Source organism: Salmo trutta, chromosome 23, assembly GCF_901001165.1.
Source record: "Salmo trutta chromosome 23, fSalTru1.1, whole genome shotgun sequence".
In the NCBI taxonomy this organism is placed as follows: domain Eukaryota; kingdom Metazoa; phylum Chordata; class Actinopteri; order Salmoniformes; family Salmonidae; genus Salmo; species Salmo trutta.
Window position 1 is genome coordinate 17,928,730 of NC_042979.1, and position 23,673 is coordinate 17,952,402.

Here is a 23,673-nt window from a genome sequence, read left to right on the forward strand (position 1 = left end):
TCAAAAGATGATTCCTGCAGTTTAGGCTTACATAGTGTCTCTCCCAATCTCATTATGCGTGGAATATTATCTGATTATACACAAGAGACACCTGATATCTCCCTTCAGTAGTTGTTGACTCTGTCAGCATACATGTGCGTTGGGCATTGTGCCTCATCAGCATGGAAAGACTCCGAAATACCCACCCCTTCTGTCCTTTGGCCAGCCCCCAATGTCTGAACAGTAGTCAGTGTCATTAGAAAACTGCGTCCGTATTAGAAAAGCCAGCCTAGTGGAAAGTAGGTGCGTTTAATAAGGAGCCATCCTCTTCCCTACTGGCCCGTGTTGTGTAATTGTGTGCTCCTGTGCACTGAGCTGCATACAAGGCCTGGATCAACAAACAGCCGTAGTCCTCTCTCAGCAGATGGCCTGCCTATGATGGCACAGGTGGGTGCTCATGTTTATTTCTCGTGGGAGGGAAGATTTTGGCTGCCTCAGTCGTACTGGTCCAATGTCAATGTTTGTCTAAATCTGGTTGTATGTTTATAAGGGGTTTTCATGTTCATTTAGTGATTAACAATGTATCATCTCAAGAATTGAAACTGAATTTAAGAAATGTATGGTGGTGTTCACATATAGGATCACATTGTGGAATTTGAGTGGGTCAGTGCTTATGCATGTTTTAAGCCCTTTTTTGCACAGATCATGACACTGAACAGTATATTTACATCACAAGCAGTGATGGCAACTTTTACTTCACTACATTCCTAAAGAAAATAATGTAGTTTTTACTCCGTACATTTTCCCTGACACCCAAAAGTACTCGTTACATTTTGACAGGAAAATTGTCCAATTCACACACTTATCAAGATAACATCCCTGGTCATCCCTACTGCCTCTGATCTGGCGGACTCACTCAACACAAATGCTTTGTTTGTAAGTGATGTCTGAGTGTGGGAGTGTGCCCCTGGCTATCCGTCATTTAAAAAACAAGAAAATTGTGCTATCTGTTTTGCTTAATGTAAGACATTTGAAATGATTTATACTTTCGATACTTAAGTACATTTTAGCAATTCCATTTACTTTTGATACTTACGTATATTTAAAACCAAATACTTTTACTCAAGTGTTATTTTACTGGGTGACTTTCAATTTTATTTGAGTCATTTTCTATTAAGGTATCTTTACTTTTACTCAAGTATGACAATTTAGTACTTTTTCCACCCCTGATCACAAGACACTATATTTACATTACAAGGCTTACAAAATTGAATCATGGTTAAATAAACTAGTCAAAGCCTGATGTAGATTAAAGAAACGTTTTTAGAGACAAGTTTAACAACGTGTCATTATTTCTAGGAAAGACACGGAGCTTCAAAGAAGGTAAACTGGTTGATTAATAGGTCAGATGTCAGTGATGAGACTACGTCACAACAAGCTCATTTACATAACCGGTGAAAAACCCTAAACCGGTTTAACTGTCTCAGTCGACTTGGATGATCTGAGGAAGAGAGACCAGAGCACTGCTTCAGTATAATCAACTCTCCTTACTTCATCCATAAAACAGTAAGTAAAGATGTTTCTCTATAATAACTTTGGAAGTGCAGATGATGTCATAGAAAGTGAAACTCCTACGACATACTGCAGTTAGTTTCACAATGGGTGGCAAGGAATATATTTGTCCTAAATATTTCAAAAACTAAAAGCATTGTATTTGGGACAAATCATTCACTAAACCCTAATCCACAACTAAATCTTGTAATAAATAATGTGGAAATTGAGCAAGTTGAGGTGACTTAACTGCTTGTGAGTAACCCTGGATTGTAAACTGTCATGGTCAAAACATGTTGATACAACAGTAGCTAAAATGGGGAGAAGGCCGTCCATAATAAAGCACTGTTCTGCTTTTTAACAACATTATCAACAAGGCAGGTCCTACAGGCTCTAGTTTTGTCGCACCTGGACTACTGTTGAGTCGTGTGATCAGGTGCCACAAAGAGGGACCTCGGGAAATTTCAATTGGTTAACATTAATAATATGCATATAAATCGCTCATGGCTCAAAGTGCAGGAGAGATTGACTTCATCATTACTTGTTTTGTAAGACATGCTTAATGCACCGAGGTGTCTGCATAAACTACTAGCACACAGCTTGGACACCCATGCATTACCCCACAAGACATGCCAGCAAAGGTCTCTTCACAATCCCCAAGTTCTGGAGTTTTGTTTTTGCATCTTTTACTTTCGATTGTGTACAGCTTCAAACAGCTGAATGTACAATATTTTTGGTTGTGGAAAATATATTTCACATCGGTTTAGATGGTACAATGATTCGCTACACTATACTTGCTTGTTTTGTCACATAAACTGAAATTAGGCGAACTATTAGAATTTCATCAACCAGGCAGAGCGATTTCTGCATAGTGCATGTTTAAGTCTAAATCATTTCAAATTCCTTATAATAAGCAAACCAGACAGGACCATTTGCTTGTTTTTCAAATGTACAGATAGCCAGGGGAACACTCCAACACTGAGACATCATTTACAAATGAAGCATTTGTGTTTAGTGAGACCGCCAGATCAGAGGCAGTAGGGATGACCAGGGATGTACTCTTGATAAGTGTGTCAATTGGACCATTTTCCTGTCCTGCTAAGCCTTCAAAATGTAACAAGTACTTTTAGGTGTCAGAGAAAATGTATTGAGTGAAGTGTACATTATTTTCTTTAGGAATGTAGTGAAGTAAAAGTAAACAAACATTGCAAACAGCAAGATGGATGCTTATAAAAAAAACTTTGTCCATCTGTTTCAAACACACGATACCATCTTTAACGGGATAGTTTACTCAGAATACAAACATGATTTACCACCTACCTTGGCTATACTTGAAGGCAGTTTTGGGATATTTAATTTCCTTTCAACACTTAATAGCCATATTTTGTTACTGTTAGCATTCTCAGTAACACTTAACATGAAACTGTTCTTGTGCCTGTGTAATAAAACTGTAACTACTTATGGAGCAACATTGTAGTAGCATGTTATATAATACTTTGGTAATTGTATTCTAAATACATAGGAATGAGCTGAGAGTTTGTAACTACTGTACACATGAGGAATAGTGACTGCTCCTTATTCCACTTGTGTAATAATTCCATAAGAACTTGATGTTCAAGAAGCAGAAACAATGACGCCTGGGGAAGGAACCAAAGGGAGTGAAACATATAGGGCAGGTAATCAAGGGGGTGATGGAGTCCAGGTGAGTGTCATAATGCGCTGATGCGCGTAACGATGGTGACAGGTGTGTGCCATAACGAGCAGCCTGGTGACCTAGAGCTCGGAGAGGGAGCACACGTGACAGTACCTTCTCCCCGACGCGCGGCACCTACTGCAGGACGCCAACCACAGGGACGATCCCAAGGATCAGGAGCAAACCAGTCACCTCTGCTAAGGTGTGGTCCTGTGTGGCTCAGTTGGTAGAGCATGGTGTTTGCAACGCCAGGGTTGTGGGTTTGATTCCCATGGGGGACCAGTATGAAAAAAAAAAAATATTATGAAATGTATGCATTCACTACTGTAAGTCGCTCTGGATAAGAGCATCTGCTAAATGACTAAAATGTAAATGCTAAGGCGTAGAAACCTGATGAACTGGCTGAGGCGTGAGAGCCTGATGAAACCTCCATGGTTGCCTCCGTCGAGGCATGTGAGCCTGTCGAGCCAGCTGAGGTATGGGAGCCAATCGATCCTGCTGAGGCAGGGGAACCCCTCGAACCCTCCGGTTCTGACACCTGAACCCGACATCATGTCCAAAAAAAACACTCCCTGATACTTCCCTTTGGAAAGGCATCACTCTGTAATGTATGCGCTGGGAGTCTGGAAGCAAGTTCAGGGAGTGAATCATTTAATAAAAAACATAATACAAAACTAGAAACACGAACAACGCACAGACAAGAAACAGAAACAATGACGTCTGGGGAAAGAACCAAAGGGAGTGACATAAACTCAGCAAAAAAAAGAAACGTCCTCACTGTCAACTGTGTTTTTTTTTTCTTCAGCAAACTTAACGTGTAAATATTTATATGAACATAAGATTCAACAACTGAGACATAAACTGAACAAGTTCCACAGACATGTGACTAACAGAAATGGAAAAATGTGTCCCTGAACAAAGGGAGGGTCAAAATCAAAAAGTAACAATCAGTATCTGGTGTGGCCACCAGCTGCATTAAGTACTGCAGTGCATCTCCTGCTCATGGACTGCACCAGATTTTCCAGTTCTTGCTGTGAGACGTTACCCTACTCTTCCACCAAGGCACCTGCAAGTTCCCGGACATTTCTGGGGGTAATGGCCCTAGCCCTCATCCTCCGATCCGACAGGTCCCAGACGTGCTCTATTGGATTGAGATCCGGGCTCTTCACTGGCCATGGCAGAACACTGACATTCCTGTCTTGCAGGAAATCACGCACAGAACGAGCAGTACGGCTGGTGGCATTGTCATGCTGGAGGGTCATGTCAGGATGAGCCTGCAGGAAGGGTACCACATGGGGGAGGAAGATGTCTTCCCTGTAACGCACAGAGTTGAGATTGCCTGCAATGACAACAAGCTCAGTCCGATGATGCTGTGACACACCGCCCCAGACCATGACGGACCCTCCACCTTCAAATCGACCCCGCTCCAGAGTACAGGCCTTGGTGTAATGCTCATTCCTTCGATGATAAAGGCGAATCCGACCATCCCCCCTGGTGAGACAAAACTGCGACTCGTCAGTGAAGAGCACTTTTTGCCAGTCCTGTCTGGTCCAGCGACAGTGGGTTTGTGCCCATAGGTGACGTTGTTTCCGGTGATGTCTGGTGAGGACCTGCCTTACAACAGGCCTACAAGCCCTCAGTCCAGCCTCTCTCAACCTATTGTGCACAGTCTGAGCACTGATGGAGGCATTGTGTGTTGCCATCCTGTACCTGTCCTGCAGGTGTGATGTTCGGATGTACCGATCCTGTGCAGGTGTTGTTACACGTGGTCTGCCACTGTGAGGACAATCAGCTGTCCGTCCTTTCTCCCTGTAGCGCTGTCTTAGGTGTCTCACAGTACGGACATTGCAATTTATTGCCCTGGCCACATCTGCAGTCCTCATGCCTCCTTGCAGCATGCCTAAGGCACATTCATGCAGATGAGCAGGGACCCTGGGTATCTTTCTTTTGGTGTTTTTCAGAGTCAGTAAAAAGGCCTCTTTAGTGTCCTAAGTTTTCATAACTGTGACCTTAATTGCCTACCGTCTGTAAGCTGTCTTAACGACCGTTCCACAGGTTCATGTTCATTAATTGTTTATGGTTCATTGAACAAGCATGGGAAACAGCATTTAAACCCTTTACAATGAAGATCTGTGAAGTTAATTGGACTTTTACAGATTATCTTTGAAAGACAGGGTCCTGAAAAAGGGATGTTTCTTTTTTTGCTGAGTTGATATAGGGCAGGTAATCAAGGGGGTGATGGAGTCCAGGTGAGTGTCATAATGCGCTGATGCGCGTAACGATGGTGACAGGTGTGTGCCATAACAAGCAGCCTGGTGACCTAGAGGCCGGAGACGGAGCACACGTGACAGCTATAGGCTATATTAAGATGAAAATCTAAGAGCCCTCCAAACCATGTGCTTATGATCATATACACTGCTCAAAAAAATAAAGGGAACACTTAAACAACACAATGTAACTCCAAGTCAATCACACTTCTGTGAAATCAAACTGTCCACTTAGGAAGAAACACTGATTGACAATAAATTTCACATGCTGTTGTGCAAATGGAATAGACAACAGGTGGAAATTATAGGCAATTAGCAAGACACCCCCAATAAAGGAGGGGTCCTGCAGGTGGGGACCACAGACCACTTCTCAGTTCCTATGCTTCCTGGCTGATGTTTTGGTCACTTTTGAATGCTGGCGGTGCTTTCACTCTAGTGGTAGCATGAGACAGAGTCTACAACCCACACAAGTGGCTCAGGTAGTGCAGCTCATCCAGGATGGCACATCAATGCGAGCTGTGGCAAGAAGGTTTGCTGTGTCTGTCAGTGTAGTGTCCAGAGCACGGAGGCGCTACCAGGAGACAGGCCAGTACATCAGGAGACGTGGAGGAGGCCGTAGGAGGGCAACAACCCAGCAGCAGGACCGCTACCTCCGCCTTTGTGCAAGGAAGAGCAGGAGAAGCACTGCCAGAGCCCTGCAAAATGACCTCCAGCAGGCCACAAATGTGCATGTGTCTGCTCAATCGGTCAGAAACAGACTCCATGAGGGTGGTATGAGGGCCCGACGTCCACAGGTGGGGGTTGTGCTTACAGCCCAACACCGTGCAGGACGTTTGGCATTTGCCATAGAACACCAAGATTGGCAAACTCGCCACTGGCGCCCTGTGCTCTTCACAGATGAAAGCAGGTTCACACTGAGCACGTGACAGACGTGACAGAGTCTGGAGACGCCGTGGAGAACGTTCTGCTGCCTGCAACATCCTCCAGCATGACCGGTTTGGCGGTGGGTCAGTCATGGTGTGGGGTGGCATTTTTTGGGGGGGCCGCACAGCCCTCCATGTGCTCGCCAGAGGTAGCCTGACTGCCATTAGGTACCGAGATGAGATCCTCAGACCCCTTGTGAGACCATATGCTGGTGCGGTTGGCCCTGGGTTCCTCCTAATGCAAGACAATGCTAGACCTCATGTGGCTGGAGTGAGTCAGCAGTTCCTGCAAGAGGAAGGCATTGATGCTATGGACTGGCCCGCCCGTTCCCCAGACCTGAATCCAATTGAGCACATCTGGGACATCATGACTCGCTCCATCCACCAACGCCACGTTGCACCACAGACTGTCCAGGAGTTGGCGGATGCTTTAGTCCAGGTCTGGGAGGAGATCCCTCAGGAGACCATCCGCAACCTCATCAGGAGCATGCCCAGGCATTGTTGGGAGGTCATACAGGCACGTGGAGGCCACACACACACTACTGAGCCTCATTTTGACTTGTTTTAAGGACATTACATCAAAGTTGGATCAACCTGTAGTGTGGTTTTCCACTTTAATTTTCAGTGTGACTCCAAATCCAGACCTCCATGGGTTGATAAATTGGATTTCCATTGATTATTTTTGTGTGATTTTGTTGTCAGCACATTCAACTATGTAAAGAAAAAAGTATTTAATAAGATTATTTCTTTCATTCAGATCTAGGATGTGTTGTTTAAGTGTTCCCTTTATTTTTTTGTGCAGTATATTTACATTAATTCAACTAACTGTTGTAGTTTTTGGTTCTTCATCAAATAGTTGGCAGCCATCAAATAAATATTTGTTTCTTTTCAAATAACTTGCATATATTAACATACCTTCAAATATTATTTCTTTTTCTGAGAGGCATTCAGAATACTTAAAAATATTATTTGTTTTTCTGAGACCTGTATTTTAATATCAAATAAAATAGTTGCCTTTTAGTTTAAATTCTATATAAACTATATCCGACTACCTCTAGCATTTAAAAAGTTGCTATTTTCAAATAAACAAAATACAACTATCTTCTGGTCAGGTCTAAATGTGTGCACAACCAGTGAAACTTACCAGGTGTCAGGTAGAGCAAATAGTTCAATGTAAGAAAAATAAAACCCACAAATACGGTTGTGTGCTCCCAAATGATTTGTTAAAGTGACTTTTGATGAAGACCCATTGACAAAATATTATTGTCCTAATAAAACATTTTCATTTATTATGCCTTTACCTTTTGTACTGTACTGGTATGTCTATCCATCATGGCATTCAGATTACTTCAGATTGCATTTAGGCTTTTCCTTGTTTGATTTTGCTACTGATTATCACTTTCTGATGACACCAGCTGATGAAACAACCATGAGGATTTACCTGTTGAACTATGTGTCACTATACAGCATGTGTTCTCGAGTGTCTGTTTCTCTGTTTTTTTTACCCCCTCAGACTCTACACTTAGCCATGGCATCTGTGTCAGTCAGCTCTCGTCTAAACAAGGCCATCCATCAGCACTACATGTCCCTTCCTCAGGGGGACCTGTGTCAGGTCACCTACATCTGGATCGATGGTTCCGGGGAGGGGCTGAGGAACAAGACTCGCACCCTGGACAGAGAGCCCCAGGGAATAGAGGGTAACACATTAAATCAAATGTATTTGTCAAAATAATAACAATAGGAATAAATACACAATGAGTATAGATAACTTGGCTATATAAACAGGGTAAGTACCAAGTCGATGTGCAGGGGTACAAGGTAATTGAGTTAGATATTTTTATTCATTTATCCCTTATTTTACCAGGTAAGTTGACTGAGAAGACATTCTCATTTACAGCTTGTCACACATCTCATTCCAAAATCATTGGCATTAATATGGAGTTGGTTCCCCTTTTACTGCTATAACAGCCTCCACTCTTCTGGGAAGGTTTTCCACTAGATCACCATGCTCAATTGGAGTCTGAAGCAGTGGAAACCCATTCTCTGGAGTGATGAATCACGCTTCACCATCTGGCAGTCCAACGGACAAATATGTGTTTGACGGCTGCAGGAGAACGCTACCTGCCCGAATGCATACTGCCAACTGTAAAGTTTGGTGGAGGAGGAATAATGGTCTGGAGCTGTTTTTTGACAAACTGACTTGTTGGAAAGGTGGCATCCTATAACGGTGCACCATTGAAAGTCAATGAGCTCTTCAGTAAGGCCATTCTACTGCCAATGTTTGTCTTTGTAGATTGCATGGCTGTGTGCTCAATTGTATACACCTGTCAGCAAAGGGTGTGGCTGAAATAGCCGAATCCACTAATTTGAAGGCGTGTCCACGTACTTTTGTATATATAGTATAGGTCCTGGATGGCAGGGAGCTCGCCCGCTGTGATTTATTGGGCCTTACACACTACCCTCTGTAGCACCTTGAGGTCGGATGCCAAGCAATTTCTATACCAAGCGGTGATGCAGCCATTCAAGATGCACTCAATGATGCAGCTGTAGAACCTTTTGAGGATCTGAGGGCCCATGCCAAATCTTTTCAGCCTCTTGAGGGGGAAGTGGCTTTGGTGTGTGTGGACAATCATAATTCCTTAGTGATGTGGACACCGAGGAACTTGAAGCTCACGACCCCCTCCACTACAGCCCTGTTGATGTGGATGGGGGCATACTCCGCCCTTCGTTGCATAGGGCCATAAGCAAACTAGAAATGCACATCCAGAGGCAGCACTGCCAGTGATTTTAATGCAGAGAAACAGACAACAAAGAACCATTACTAATTTTAAGCCCAAACGTAAATTATGTCCTATGGTTAACAACTCCTTGATTAATACCTATTGTAGGTTCGTCGAACAAGAAGCCATATCCGTATATACGAGAAAAACAAACCATATTCAGAACCTCACTAGGACAGAAGAACAGGCACTCAATGAACTAATGAAAGACTCATCTTTGCTGCTGCTACTCTCTGTTTATCATATATGCATAGTCACTTTAACTTTACATTCATGTACATACTACCTCAATTGTCCCGACCAACCAGTGCAACCGCACATTGGCTAACCGGGCTATCTGAATTGTGTCCCGCCACCCACCACCTGCCAACCCCTCTTTTACGCTACCGCTACTCTCTGTTCATCATATATGCATAATCACTTTAACCATATCTACATACTACCTCAATCAGCCTGACTAACCGGTGTCTCTGTGTAGCCTTGCTACCTTTATAGCCTCGCTACTGTATGTAGCCTGTTTTTTTACTGTTGTTTTATTTCTTTACTTACCCATTGTTCACCTAATACCTTTTTTGCACTATTGGTTAGAGCCTGTAAGTAAGCATTTCACTGTAAGGTCTACCTACACCTGTTGTATTCGGCATTCGGCGCACGTGACAATGAAAAATACAAAGAAGAGATTCAGAAATTCAATTCAGTAATTAACGTTTCTATAGAAAACTGATCCCACACTGGTGTTCCAAAGGGATATTAATTCAAATCTGGGGCATGCCACATTAAACAACCTTATCTCAAAACCTGAATATGACTACCTTTGCTGCAAATGTGCCATACATGCCTGTACATTTTGCCTGAATTATATAAAACACAACAAGGCAATTATCCAAGCAGCCCAGTGGTCGCAGGAATAGTGCAATCATTGCCATCATATGTGAATTACGCTATAGACTTTACAAACAAGATCTCACCAATAACGGGATTAACAGAAGACTGTATTTAGCTCACATTAGATGTCGAGTCTGTACACCAGCATTCCCCACACGAGGGGATGGCGGCCCTAGCTCACTAATAGTCGATAGCCAAACATTTCTGTAAAAAACCCAACGATAAAGCCTTGTGTTCTTATTTTTTTTTTTTATTAGTCTCGGGCTGTTGGTGGTAGGTGCAATCAATTCAGCTGCCCTGCGCGCCGGGTAGGCAAACTGTTGCCATTTCATGTGTCTGAAGATACAAACTCTTGCTTCCCGGTGGACCTGGAGAGGAAATCAAGTGCACTACGCCACCGCTGGCCAATCAGATTGCTCAGATGACTGAGTCTGCAGTAACGTAGCAGGCATAAAAGAAAGCTACGGCAAAATTGATACAGTGAGATTTCAAAACGTTTAAAACAATGACTAGAGAGACTGTCAACGAATACAGCAAAAATGCTGCTGTTCTTATGAGTGAGTTAATGTTTAAGTTCTTACTCAGCACTGTCAACACTTTGTATTCAACAGTTTTATTATCCATAAAATGCGCGTTCTTTCTATTTCCACTCAGCGCTACAACAAGCAGTGCAGCAGTAATGAATGAGTAGGAAAGTGTATCTATAGGCTTGCGTTGTTGTTATTATTACCGGCTTGGGTATTTTTTAATATCGAGGAATATTTCACTTTCTCTGTTCATATGAGTAACAACATGAATTTGTGCACGAGGCAGAAATAATGCGGTGCGACTCGAGTTTCGCCACCAGCTGGAAGACGGTGTCCCTTTTTGGTGTCAGTTGAGGAAAGGGAGAGCGGAGGGATGTTGCTCTCTCCCTCCGCCCTTGGTAAATAGTATGGTCTGCAGTTTATCATGAGGTATTCTAACTCGGGCAAAACCTCAAGACTTCCTTACTTCCTTAACATTAGAGATTGCGTATTAGCTGTTGTTAACAAAGAGACACACAACCCCCTTTAACCTTACCCGCAGCTGCCTTTCGGTCTTGACGATGCATAGAAAAACCAGCTAGTTGTATATTATCAATTTTCTTGTCAGCCACGACTTCGGGAAACATAGGATGTTACAGTTCTTCTGGTCCCATTGATAGAATAGACCAGACCACAGTGAAGCCCAAAACACTTGGCCCATCTCACAGAACTTTACATAGTGGCTTGCGAAAGTATTAAAATGGATGTTTTGGGGGGGGTTGAATAATTTGATTTACACAACATGCCTACCACTTTGAAAATGCAAAATATGTTTTATTGTGAAACAAGCAAGAAATAAGAAGAAAACAAACTTGAGCATGCATATCTATTAACCCCCCCCAAAGTCAATACTTTGTAGAGCCACCTTTTGCAGCAATTACAGTTGCACGTCTCTGAGGGTAGTCTCTATAAGCTTGGCACATCTAGTCATTGGGACTTTTGCCCATTCTTCAAGGCAAAACTGCTCCAGGTCCTTCAAGTTGGATGGGTTCCACTGGTGTACAGCGATCGTTAAGTCATACCACAGATTCTCAATTGGATTGAGTTCTGGGCTTTGACTAGGCCATTCCAAGACATTTAAATGTTTCCCCTTAAACCACTCAAGTGTTGTTTTAGCAGAATGCTTAGGGTCATTGTCCTAGTGGAAGGTGAACCTCCGTCCCAGTCTCAAATCTCTGTAAGACTGAAACAGGTTTCCCTCAAGAATATCCCTGTATTTAGCCCCATCCATCATTCCTTCAATTCTGACCAGTTTCCCAGTCTCTGTCGATGAAAACCATCCCCACAGCATGATGCTGCCACCACCATGCTTCACTGTGGGGAGGGTGTTCTCGGGGTGATGAGAGGTGTTGGGTTTGCACCAGACATAGCATTTTCCTTGATGCCAAAAAAGCTCAATTTTAGTCTCATCTGACCAGAGTACCTTCTTCCATATGTTTGGGGAGTCTCCCACATGCCTTTTGGTGAACACCAAACGTGTTTGTTTATTTTTTTCTTTTAGCAATGGCATTATTCTGGACATTCTTCCATAAAGCCCAGCTCTGTGGAGTGTACAGCTTAAAGTGGTCCTATGGACAGATACTCCAATCTCCACTGTGGAGATTTGCAGCTCCTTCAGGGTTATCTTTGGTCTCTTTGTTGCTTCTCTGATTAATGCCCTCCTTTCCTGGTCCGTAAGTTTTGGTGGACGGCCCTCTTTTGGCAGGTTTGTTGTGGTGCCATGTTCTTTCCTTTTTTTTATAATAGTGGTGCTCCGGATATTTTTTTATAACCCTACCCTGATCTGTACTTCTCCACAACGTTGTCCCTGACCTGTTTGGAGAGCTCCTTGGTCTTCATGATGCCGTTTGCTTGGTGGTGCCTCTTGCTTAGTGGTGTTGCAGATTCTGGGGCCTTTCAGAACAGGTGTATATATACTGAGATCATGTGACAGATCATGTGACACTTAGGTTGCACACAGGTGGACTTTATTTAACTAATTATGTGACTTCTGAAGGTAACTGGTTGCACCAGATCTTATTTAAGGGCTTCATAGAAAAGGGGGGTGAATACATATGCATGCACCCCTTTTCCGGGTTTTTTTTTTGACCAAATTTTTTTAAACAAGTTTTTTTTTTCATTTCACTTCACCAATTTGGACGATTCTCTGTATGTCCATTACATGAAATCCAAATAAAAATAAATTTAAATTACAGGTTGTAATGGAACAAAATAGGAAAAACACCAAGGGGGATGAATACTTTTGCAAGGCACTGTATCTGTAGGACAGTACATTATATTCCATGATGTTAATGTTGGTATTGCTATTGACAGATATTCCAGAGTGGAACTTTGATGGCTCCAGCACCGACCAGGCCGAGGGATCCAACAGTGACATGTACCTGATCCCAGTGGCAATGTTTAGGGACCCTTTCACATTGGAATCCAACAAACTGGTTTTGTGTGAGGTCCTCAAGTACAACCGCTTGCCTGCAGGTAATTGTAAACATAGCAAGAAATACCTTTCTTACTTCAGTTGACAGACACAGAGACCAACTGGTTTTGGTCTATGATTGAAGCTGCTGTCTATCTAATTGACTGCTTTGACTGTCACATATTCCCATCAGTCAAACTAACCTTGCAATATACACCTTTCCCCTCCTGTACAGAGAGTAACCTGAGGTCAGGTTGTAAGAAAGTGATGGAGGAAGTGAAGCACTATATCCCCTGCTTTGGAATGGAGCAGGAGTATACTCTCCTGGGGATGGATGGTCGCCCCTATGGCTGGCCCCAAAATGGATTCCCAGGACCCCAAGGTGACTGACCCTACTATATTTTACCATGTGTCCTTTCGTAATGTAAATGGTCTTAAGCACTTGGAAAAGCACTACATATATGAAATATATCTCTATATTTATAAAAGTCATACTATATAAGCCCTAATGTTATCAAATAGGCCTTTGATTTTGATCTCATCTAACTCTCTCTTTCTATTTCTCTCTCTCTCAGGTCCATACTACTGTGGGGTTGGTGCAGACAACGCCTATGGAAGGGACATTATGGAGTGTCACTACAAGGCATGTCTCTATTCTGGGGTCAAAATCTGTGGCACCAATGCTGAGGTCATGCCATCTCAGGTAAACATTTACCTTTTGCTACAATGCTGTATGACATGTCTTTCAGGAAGGTTCTACAGATTGCTATATAATATTTCCTAACTCTCCTTCTTTTATCTCCCTCTCTCAGTTTGAGTTCCAGGTGGGTCTGTGTGAGGGGATAGAGATGGGAGACCACCTGTGGATGGCACGTTTCCTGCTGCACCGTGTGTGTGAGGACTTTGGAGTTGTAGCCACTCTGGACCCCAAACCAATGAAGGGGAACTGGAATGGGGCGGGCTGCCATACCAACTTTAGCACCAAGGAGATGAGGGAAGAAGGGGGGCTGCTGTGAGTATGACTGTAAAAACATTATTGCACTGTAAGTAAGGTTCTGTAAGGCTGTGTAACTACGAAATTTAGTCCAACACCAAACTCTCCCCTCTTCTAACAGACATATTGAGCAGGCCATTGAGAGGCTGAGCAAGCGACATGCCCAGCACATATCTGTGTACGACCCTCACAGAGGCCAGGACAACATCAGACGCCTCACAGGCTTACATGAAACCTCCAACATCCATGACTTCTGTTTTGGTGTGGCCAACCGCGGGGCCAGCATCCGGATCCCACGCCAGGTGGCCCAGGAGGGGAAGGGATACTTTGAAGACCGCCGGCCCTCCGCCAACTGTGACCCTTATGCCGTGACGGGCGCCATCGCAAGAACCTGCCTGCTCGAGATGGAGGAGGAGGAGGAGGAGGAGGAGGAGGAGAGTACATGAGAGAGTGACCAGACTCATAGACACATATAATCCTGTAGCTGGTGGTTGGGGAAACCGTCCCTTATAGTTTCCATGATTGTGCGATAGAACTATATTGTAACCAAATAAATCTATACTTAAGACTACTGGTTGGGGGCCTCCCGAGTGGCTCAGCGGACTAAGGCTCTGCATTACAGTGCTAGAGGCATCACTACAGATCCGGGTTTGATCCCAGGCTGTATCACAACCGGCCATGATCTGGAGTCCCACAGGGCGGCGCACAATTGCCCCAGCGTCGTTAGGCTGGGGGGCTTTACTTGGCGCATTGCTTTATAATGAATACTACTCGTTGGGTGCTTTAAAGATTCATTACTTGAATGTAGGTTGAATGTTTCTGAAGGTTAATTAAATTTTTCAGTCTTTGGTAATTGCTGCGGGTCCAATTTGCTTATTATTCAGTTTGTTTAATGTTTATTGTTTGAAGTTGAGATTTAATAAAATGATGCTGAATTGAATACGAGCCGCATGTTCTTTAAAATCACTACTAGGTGGAATCATGATGCAAGTTTTAATTGTCACCCGTCATATTGGACATGAATGAGTATTTCCAACTAGCTAACCTTTGACTGTAAATTATTTGAATATATTGACAACACATGACAACCAGTCAAATAAGACTGTAAATGGATTGAATTAAGTTAGCTAATTCATTACCAACAATTCAGCAAGAGGAGGCCTGCTCACTGTCATCTGCCATGTATCTCCACACTTTCCTTTTGTCCTATGTTGACACCCTGGCTCAACCTTAGCCCTACCCCTAACCTTAACCGTAGTTTCATGTTCACTCCATTGCTCAGCCTTAAACCTAACCCTAGCTTCATGTCTATACCCTGTTTCAACCCTTACCATAGACATAACTCTAACCCTGCTGTTTATATATTAGTGTAAACACTATGTCCGTGCTGAATCTGGGACCAATTTAACAACCGTCATCATGCAGACCATGATGTAAAAAGAAAAACTGCGTTATTATAAAACCAGGATGTATAAAGAAAAACTGCCTTATTATGAGACGATGATGTAAAAACAAAAACTGCGTTATGAGACCATGATGTAAAAACGAAAACTGAACTGACTTCCATAAAACTAATATTTTATGGAAAACACTTTTACTGCAGTTTTGTTACTGCAGTAAAAGTGCAGTTATTATATTGTTGTAGTATTGCAGCAGTCAAACTGCAATAAACAGCTATGTTACACCCTGATCTGTTTCACCTGTCCTTGTGCTTGTCTCCACCCCCCTCCAGGTGTCGCCCATCTTCCCCATTATCCCCTGTGTATTTATACCTGTGTTCTCTGTCTGTTGTCAGTTCGACTTGTTTGTTCACGCTTACCAGTGGTTGTTCCTGTCTTTTCCCAGCCTCTCTTTTTCTCGTCCTCCTGTTTTTTTTTGCCTTGCCTTGCCTTGCCCCTGTACCCGCCTGTCTCTGACCCTGAGCCTGCCTGCCGTCCTGTACCGTGGCCTCTGCTCTGGATTATTGACCCCTGCCTGCCTTGACCTGTCGTTTGCCTGCCCCTGTGGTTACAATAAACATTGTTACTTCACACAGTCTGCACTTGGGTCTTATCTTGATTCCTGATAAGTTATGTTACTGCAAAACTACTACTGTACTGCTGCTGTAGTACAACTGCACATTAAATGCATATAAAATGTCAATACTAATAATAATGCTCAGAATCAAAACATGTGTAGTTTATTTTCTTAAATGCAATACACAAAATAAAAATAATCAGAAATGTGAAATTAAATAATGACTTTATTCTAAAAATCCCAAGGACAATTGTAATGACATAAATAAATTAATAAAGCAAACACTTTGCATTACCTTAAATAACTAATTAAGACTAAGCCAAGAGAAAAGCAGTGTGTGCGCGTGCATACATGAGAGGATTACGGCCTCTACTTCAAATCCTTGATTTCCTTAACGATAGGACACAGCAGGTCAAGGTGGTACAGTGGATTTCAGACAAGTGCACCACTAGCGTGGGATCTCCTCAAGGCTGTGCACTTTCTCCACTGTTGTACATATTATACACTAATGACTTTAAAACCCTACCCTGGTAGACACCTGATAAAGTTTGCAGACGACACAGTCTATTCCAGGGTAACGAGGAGGAGCACGTGCCAGTCTTGGAGGACTTTTTCATGTGGTGTGACGACTCTCACTTAGTGCTCAATACAACAAAGACCAAAAAGATGCACATCGATTTTAGGGAAAATGTAACACCTTCTCCACCGACCGTTAAGGGACAAGACAAATGTAGTAGAGCAGTATAAATACCTATGTGTTGTACTAGACCGCAAGCTACAATGGGAAAAGTGTACTAAGCAGATTTGTACTTTTAAGGAAACGAAGCTATTTTAATGTTGATCGTGTTCTATTGTCAGTCACAAGCCATTTATTGAAAGTATCTTAACATATTAATATCATTTGCTGGTACGGAAATACTAGTGTCTCTCAGAGAAATATGTTAGCTCTGCTTGTAAGGTGCTAGGGGTCAAGCAGACAGGTCTGGATGTCATTTATGATATAAGAGCCTTCAGAAAAGTCCTCTGATGGACCCCAGAAATCTCTTTACCATGAGTTTGAGCTATTCCCCACTGGGCGACGTTACAGGGTACCAGGGCACAAAATAAATAGGGCCAAATGATCCTTTGTTCCAGCAGCAGTAAGGCTCTTGAACATTGTGGTCGATAGAGTCCTACAGCTAACATTGTGGTTGATAGAGGCCTACAGCTAACATTATGGTTGATAGAGGGCTACAGCTAACATTGTGGTTGATAGAGTCCTACAGCTAACATTGTGGTTGATAGAGGCCTACAGCTAACATTGTGGTTGATTGAGGCCTACAGCTAACATTGTGGTTGATTGAGGCCTACAGCTAACATTGTGGTTGATTGAGGCCTACAGCTAACATTGTGGTTGATAGAGGCCTACAGCTAACATTGTGGTTGATTGAGGCCTACAGCTAACATTATGGTTGATAGAGGTCTACAGCTAACATTATGGTTGATTGAGGCCTACAGCTAACATTGTGGTTGATAGAGGCCTACAGCTAACATTGTGGTTGATAGAGGGCTACAGCTAACATTGTGGTTGATTGAGGCCTACAGCTAACATTGTGGTTGATTGAGGCCTACAGCTAACACTGTGGTTGATTGAGGCCTACAACTAACACTGTGGTTGATTGAGGCCTACAGCTAACATTATGGTTGATAGAGGCCTACAGCTAACATTATGGTTGATTGAGGCCTACAGCTAACATTGTGGTTGATAGAGGCCTACAGCTAACATTGTGGTTGATTGAGGCCTACAGCTAACATTGTGGTTGATAGAGGCCTACAGCTAACATTATGGTTGATAGAGGCCTACAGCTAACATTATGGTTGATATAGTGTTCTGTTGTGTATAGTGTACAGTTGAACCATTGATCGCTCATGAATTACACTTTTTCTACCTGTATTTATTGTCTGTATATGTCCTTTGTCTACGGTATCTCCGATTATGTGTTATGTATGCACAGAGCAAATTACCCCATGGGGATAATAAAGTAATTATCTTATCTTAACACCCTGCCCTCATTATTCAGCTTCGTCCGGATCACTGTCTTCACTTGTCCGTGGTCCACTCAACATTTCTGATTGACGTGATCTGTAGTGAAACATAATATACACGAAGAACCATATTAGTAAGCAATAAAAGCACTTCTGCTTGATTTTTCTGGTCCAAACTATATAGCACAATTAAGGCCAGCATCAAGCCAAATGCAATTAATTAATCTTGTGTGAGCTACTGCCGTACTTCTAAACAGGTGTCAATAATCAGATCTCAGAAATCAAACAGGTCATCAGATAGGTTGTGATGGCTGATATGCTATAGATGCTGGGATTAGGTTTAGGTATAGAGCTGAGGTTGGGTTTAAGGTTAGGGTTCTGGATAGTAGGTAAGCAATTTGTTGATAGTTAGTTGAACATTTAGGCACAATCCAAATACTGTAAAGAACCTTTTTCAGTGTTTAAGTCTTAATACGTCTACATGTAGCTAAGCCTTTGTCTGTGTACATATCGATTAATTGCTGCACTTCTCTTTTGGGTCTCCCTGACAACGTCCTGGTCGCGTTGGATGCCCTCCTCCCATTCAGCAAATGTATTACCAACATTTGGACCAGTGGTTACATTATAAATGGGTTTACCTGATTTGGGCCTAGTAGGTGTCTGGATGAGGACGTTCAGTGTAATGTGATGTGGGCTACTGATTTCAAGTCCTGATAGCTGAATGCCTCTATATGCTGGTGTTACAAGTACATCCATCTACAGTACATCTTCAGTTGTCGTATCATGTGACTATGGACTGCTGCTGGCATCATGTTTACATGGATTGATTTTTCCTATGTAGTTGAAAATGGCACACATTTTGTAAATTACTCATAAATGGAGTAATAGATGGGGATTGACTGTCAAAGAAGAGGATTATTTCAGTTACTTCTACAGGCATCTGAATCAGCAACCTGGAGGATAAACAGTATACAGTCCAACACACTGCTTCAAATCACTTATTCAGACAAGATCAGAGCCATTTCCATGGATACTGGTAGTAACTTGGCAACGACCGTGTCTGTCTGTTGTCATGGAAGCATATGTCTCATTACATGTGATGTACTCTGCTTTTTCTGCAAGTAATGACTGGGATACAGCTCAGTCATCGTCTCTCTCTATCGCCTCTCTCTCTTTTACACATACGCATGCACGCACAAGCAAGCTTGTGTGTGTGTGTGTGCATGAACGTGTGCATGCATGTGTGTGTGTGAATGCAATAAATGTATGTTTCACCAACTTGCACTTTAATATATCACCTACTACAGTACATGCACTATTAAAGCAGTAAAGGGTAGATGACGTACCTTAGATTAATATGGCACAACCAGCTCTTCATTTGGGAACAAAGTACCCGTCCCATTTCAGCTTGGGAGCTCAATCTCTCCAGGACACTTTTATTATTTTCTCTAAGAGCTGAGAGCTATAAACATCACATTCCTCTGCTGTCACGTTCGTCGTAGGAAGGAGACCAAAGCGCAGCGTGGGTATCATTCCACATCTTTTATTTTAATGTGAAACTATGCAAAACAAACAAACTACAAACAAAACCATGACGAAAGAGGTGCAACATGCACTAACTCAAAATAATCTCCCACAAACACAGGTGGGGAAAAACAACTACTTAAATATGATCCCCAATTAGAGACAATGATGACCAGCTGCCTCTAATTGGGATCATACAAAAACCCCAACATAGAAAAAATAAACTAGAACCAAACAACATAGAACTAAATAAACTAGATAAACCCCCCCAGAAACTCTACCATAGAAAATAAGAGCTCTCTACGGTCAGGACGTGACAGTACCCCCCCCCCCCCAAAGGTGCGGACTCCGGCCGCAAAACCTGAAACCAAAAGGGAGGGTTGGGGGGGTGTCTAGTGTTGGTGGCGGCTCTGGTGCAGGACGAAGAACCTTCTCATCCCACGGATCCTCCCGCATCGTAGGCGGTTCTGGTGCGGGATGAAGAACCCTCTCATCCTGCGAACCCGCCAGCATCGCCAGGACTGCCGACCGTCTCTGGAGGCTCCGGACTGCCGACCGTCGCTGGAGGCTCCGGACTGGGGACCGTCGCTGGAGGCTCCAGGCTGTGGGCCGTCTCAGGAGGCTCCCGGGCTATGGGCCGTCTCAGGAGGCTCCGGGCTGTGGGCCGTCTCAGGAGGCTCCGGACTGTGGGCCGCCTCAGGAGGTTCCGGACTGTGGGCCACCTCAGGAGGTTCCGGACTGTGGACCGTCATCTGAGGTTCCGGACTGTGGACCGTCGTCGGAGGTTCCGGACTGGGGACCGTCTCAGGAGGTTCCGGACTGTGGGCTGTCTCAAGAGGCTCCGGACTGGGGACCGTCGCTGGAGGCTCCGGACTGTGGACCTTCTCAGGAGGTTCCGGACTGTGGACCTACTCAAGAGGTTCCGGACTGTGGGCCGTCTCAGGAGGTTCCGGACTGTGGGCCGTCTCAGGAGGCTCCGGGCTGTGGGCCGTCTCAGGAGGCTCCGGGCTGTGGGCCGTCTCAGGATGCTCCGGGCTGATGGCCGTCTCAGGAGGCTCCCGGGCATGTGGGCCGTCTCAGGAGGCTCCCGGGCATGTGGGCCGTCTCAGGAGGCTCCGGACTGTGAGCCGTCTCAGGAGGCTCCGGACTGTGGGCCGTCTCAAGAGGCTCCGGACTGTGGGCCATCTCAGGAGGCTCCGGACTGTGGACCGTCATCGGAGGTTCCGGACTGTGGAACGTCGCCGGAGGTTCTGCACTGGGGAGCCGTCGCCGGAAGCTCTGGACTGGGAACCGTCGCCGCAAGCTCTGGACTGGGAACTGTCACCGGAAACTCTGGAACGGGAAGGCGCACTGGAGGCCTGATGCGTGGGGCTGGCACAGGTGGCGCCAGACTGGTAACACGCACCTCAGGGCGAGTGCGGAGAGCAGGCACGGACACACCGGACTGAGCAGGCGCACTGGAGGCCTAGTGCGTGGAGCCGGGACAGGTGGCACCAGACTGGTGGCACCAGACTAGTGCGAGGAGCAGGCACAGGACGTACTGGACTAAGGACACGCACTTCAGGGAGAGTGCGAGGAGGAGGCACAGGATGTACCTGACTGAGAACACGCACTCCAGGGAGAGTGCGAGGAGGAGGCACAGGACGTACTGGGCTGTGGAGGTGCACTGGAGACCTGGTGCGTAGAACCGGTGCAGGATATACTGGACCGTGGAGGCGCACTGGAGGTCTGGAGCGTAGAGCTGGCACAACCTGTCCTGCCTGAACGCTCACTTTAGCCCGGCAAGTGTGGGGCGCTGGCACAGGACGAACTGGGCTGCGAATGCGCACTGGCTACACAGTGCGTAGAGCTGGCGCAGGATATCCTGGACCGTGGAGGCGCACTGGAGGTCTGGAGCGTAGAGCTGGCACAACCTGTCCTGCCTGAACGCTCACTTTAGCCCGGCAAGTGTGGGGCGCTGGCACAGGACGAACTGGGCTGCGAATGCGCACTGGCTACACAGTGCGTAGAGCTGGCGCAGGATATCCTGGACCGAGGAGGCGTACTGGAGACCCGGAGCGCTGAGCCGGCACAACCCGTCCTGGCTGAATGCTCACTCTAGCCTGGCAAATGTGGGGCGCAGCCACAGTGCGCACCGGGCTATGAATGCGCACTGGAGATACAGTGCGCATCACCGCATAACACAGTGCCTGACTGGTCACTCGCTCCGCACGGTAAGCACGCCCGCTCTGCAGCGCTCTCAACACCAACACCTCTCTCTGGAATCTTTCGTCGAGTTCCCCACTTGACTCCCTGACTGGCTCTGGTTCACCCCTCGGCTCCGCCGACCACTCCGTGTGCCCGCCCAAAATAATTTTTGGGAGCTGCCTCTCGGGCTTCCGTTGTTGCCGTGCTAATTCCTCGTAGCGTCGCCTTCCTCTTTTGCTGCCTCTATCTCCTCCCTTGGACGGCGATATTCCCCAATCTGCATCGAGGGCCCCTTGCCATCCAGGATCTCCTACCATGTCCACTCCTGGCCACGCTGCTTGGTCCTCTGGTGGTGGGAGATTCTGTTACGTTCGTCGTAGGAAGGAGACCAAAGTGCAGCGTGGGTATCGTTCCACATCTTTTATTTTAATGTGAAACTTTGCAAAACAAACAATAAACTACAAACAAAGCACAAACCGTGACGAAAGAGGTGCAACATGCACTAACTCAAAATAATCTCCCACAAACACAGGTGGGAAAAACAACTACTTAAATATGATCCCCAATTAGAGACAACGATGACCAGCCGCCTCTAATTGGGGATCATACAAAAAACCCAAAATAGAAAAAAGAAACTAGAACCAAACAACATAGAACTAAATAAACTAGATAAACCCCCCCAGTCACGCCCTTACCTACTCTACCATAGAAAATAAGAGCTCTCTATGGTCAGGACGTAACATCTGCTCAGAAGCATAATTGAATCTGGGCTGAGTAGGACAAATTGATGATGTCAGCAGCATGTAGCTACACTCTGGAGATGGGGATTTCCCTGCTGTGTCTCGTTTCTAGTGACGTGGGGGTGGGGATGGATGAATGGATGGATGAAGAGAGGGGTATCCCACCGTCCAGTTTTTGATGTATCCTTAGGACTTAGGCTACTACCGAGTGGATGTGGTCTGGGAGCTCAACTCAATCAATGACTGGATGCCTGAGAAAGAGTTGTAGCAATATAGAATAATGCAAAGAAGGCCAATGTTTGGTAGCTAAAACTGGCTACTACTGTAGATACAGTGTTACTATAATATCTACACTGGGATGTGTACTGTGAACACGTCAAGTTGGCCTAAACACAAAGACCTAAATAACCAAATATTTACATTAAGTGGTCAGTTATGGAAGAGTACCAACCTTGAATAGATTCAATGTATCCGCATGTAATTTTTAAATAATGGATCAAATATTGTCGTAATGACGTCACTGCTATTGGAAACTGGGTGTAGTGCGTGCTGCAGCTGGGACTAGAGAGCTCTGTCTGCTCAGCTTCCATTCCGCAGTAGACGGTTACCTCGCGCACCACTAAGCGCTTTTTGTTGTGAGACGCAGAGGGTTGCGGAGTCATGGGTAAGCTTAGGGAGTTCGATATTACTTTCACCAACAACAAAGTGGTCTACAGCCCTGGCGAATCCATAAGTGGATCTGTGAAAATTACAACTGGTACCTCACTGCAATATAAGGGTAAGATTACATCTTTTTTTGTATGTGTCACTGGCTCAATGAAGCGCATCAGGGTTCGATATCGGTGGACGAACTGGACGGGAGGAGAGGAACTTTTCCTCTCTTTACATGGCCTAAACAGAAGATAACGTCCTTAAAGTGTTCTATTGATCGTTCTATTTGTATTTTGTCATGCAAAATAGTGTTGAAGTAGCCTATATTTATGTTTGATACATATTGCGCATTGGTGCTGGGTTAAGTGGACATGCCTGTTCTTGACTGAGACAGCTGCTGATTTCAGATGTTTACGGCAGTTGTGGTAAGAGATCAAATCAGACAGTAGGCTACATACTGTAACGTTACCGCATCCTGT

The 23,673-nt window shown here is 44.7% G+C and overlaps 2 protein-coding genes across 2 annotated transcripts in view; both read left to right on the plus strand.

Annotated features, from left to right (window-relative positions):
* The first annotated feature begins 1,416 nt into the window (after window positions 1-1,416).
* Window positions 1,417-14,991, plus strand: LOC115159515 (glutamine synthetase). The gene is made up of 7 exons (XM_029709309.1): window positions 1,417-1,545; window positions 7,927-8,110; window positions 12,958-13,119; window positions 13,293-13,439; window positions 13,633-13,760; window positions 13,870-14,069; window positions 14,173-14,991. The coding sequence occupies exons 2-7, from the start codon at window positions 7,942-7,944 to the stop codon at window positions 14,495-14,497; spliced, it is 1,131 nt and encodes a 376-aa protein (XP_029565169.1). The 5' UTR covers window positions 1,417-1,545; window positions 7,927-7,941; the 3' UTR covers window positions 14,498-14,991.
* Window positions 14,992-23,133: 8,142 nt separating this feature from the next.
* Window positions 23,134-23,673, plus strand: part of LOC115159517 (arrestin domain-containing protein 1) — a 39,420-nt gene continuing 38,880 nt past the window's right edge. Inside the window, exon 1 of the mRNA XM_029709312.1 lies at window positions 23,134-23,321. Coding sequence (XP_029565172.1) covers window positions 23,204-23,321 — 118 coding nt within the window. The 5' untranslated portion in view covers window positions 23,134-23,203. The remainder of the gene's footprint in view (window positions 23,322-23,673) is intronic.

What these genes read in the sequence shown, in the direction of transcription:
- LOC115159515 (XM_029709309.1), top strand. Translation starts at nt 7,942, where the DNA reads ATGGCATCTGTGTCAGTCAGCTCTCGTCTAAACAAGGCCATCCATCAG. An exon ending in AGAGCCCCAGGGAATAGAGG is followed by an intron (nt 8,111 to 12,957) that starts GTAACACATTAA and finishes TGCTATTGACAG; the next exon opens with ATATTCCAGAGTGGAACTTT. An exon ending in GTACAACCGCTTGCCTGCAG is followed by an intron (nt 13,120 to 13,292) that starts GTAATTGTAAAC and finishes CCTCCTGTACAG; the next exon opens with AGAGTAACCTGAGGTCAGGT.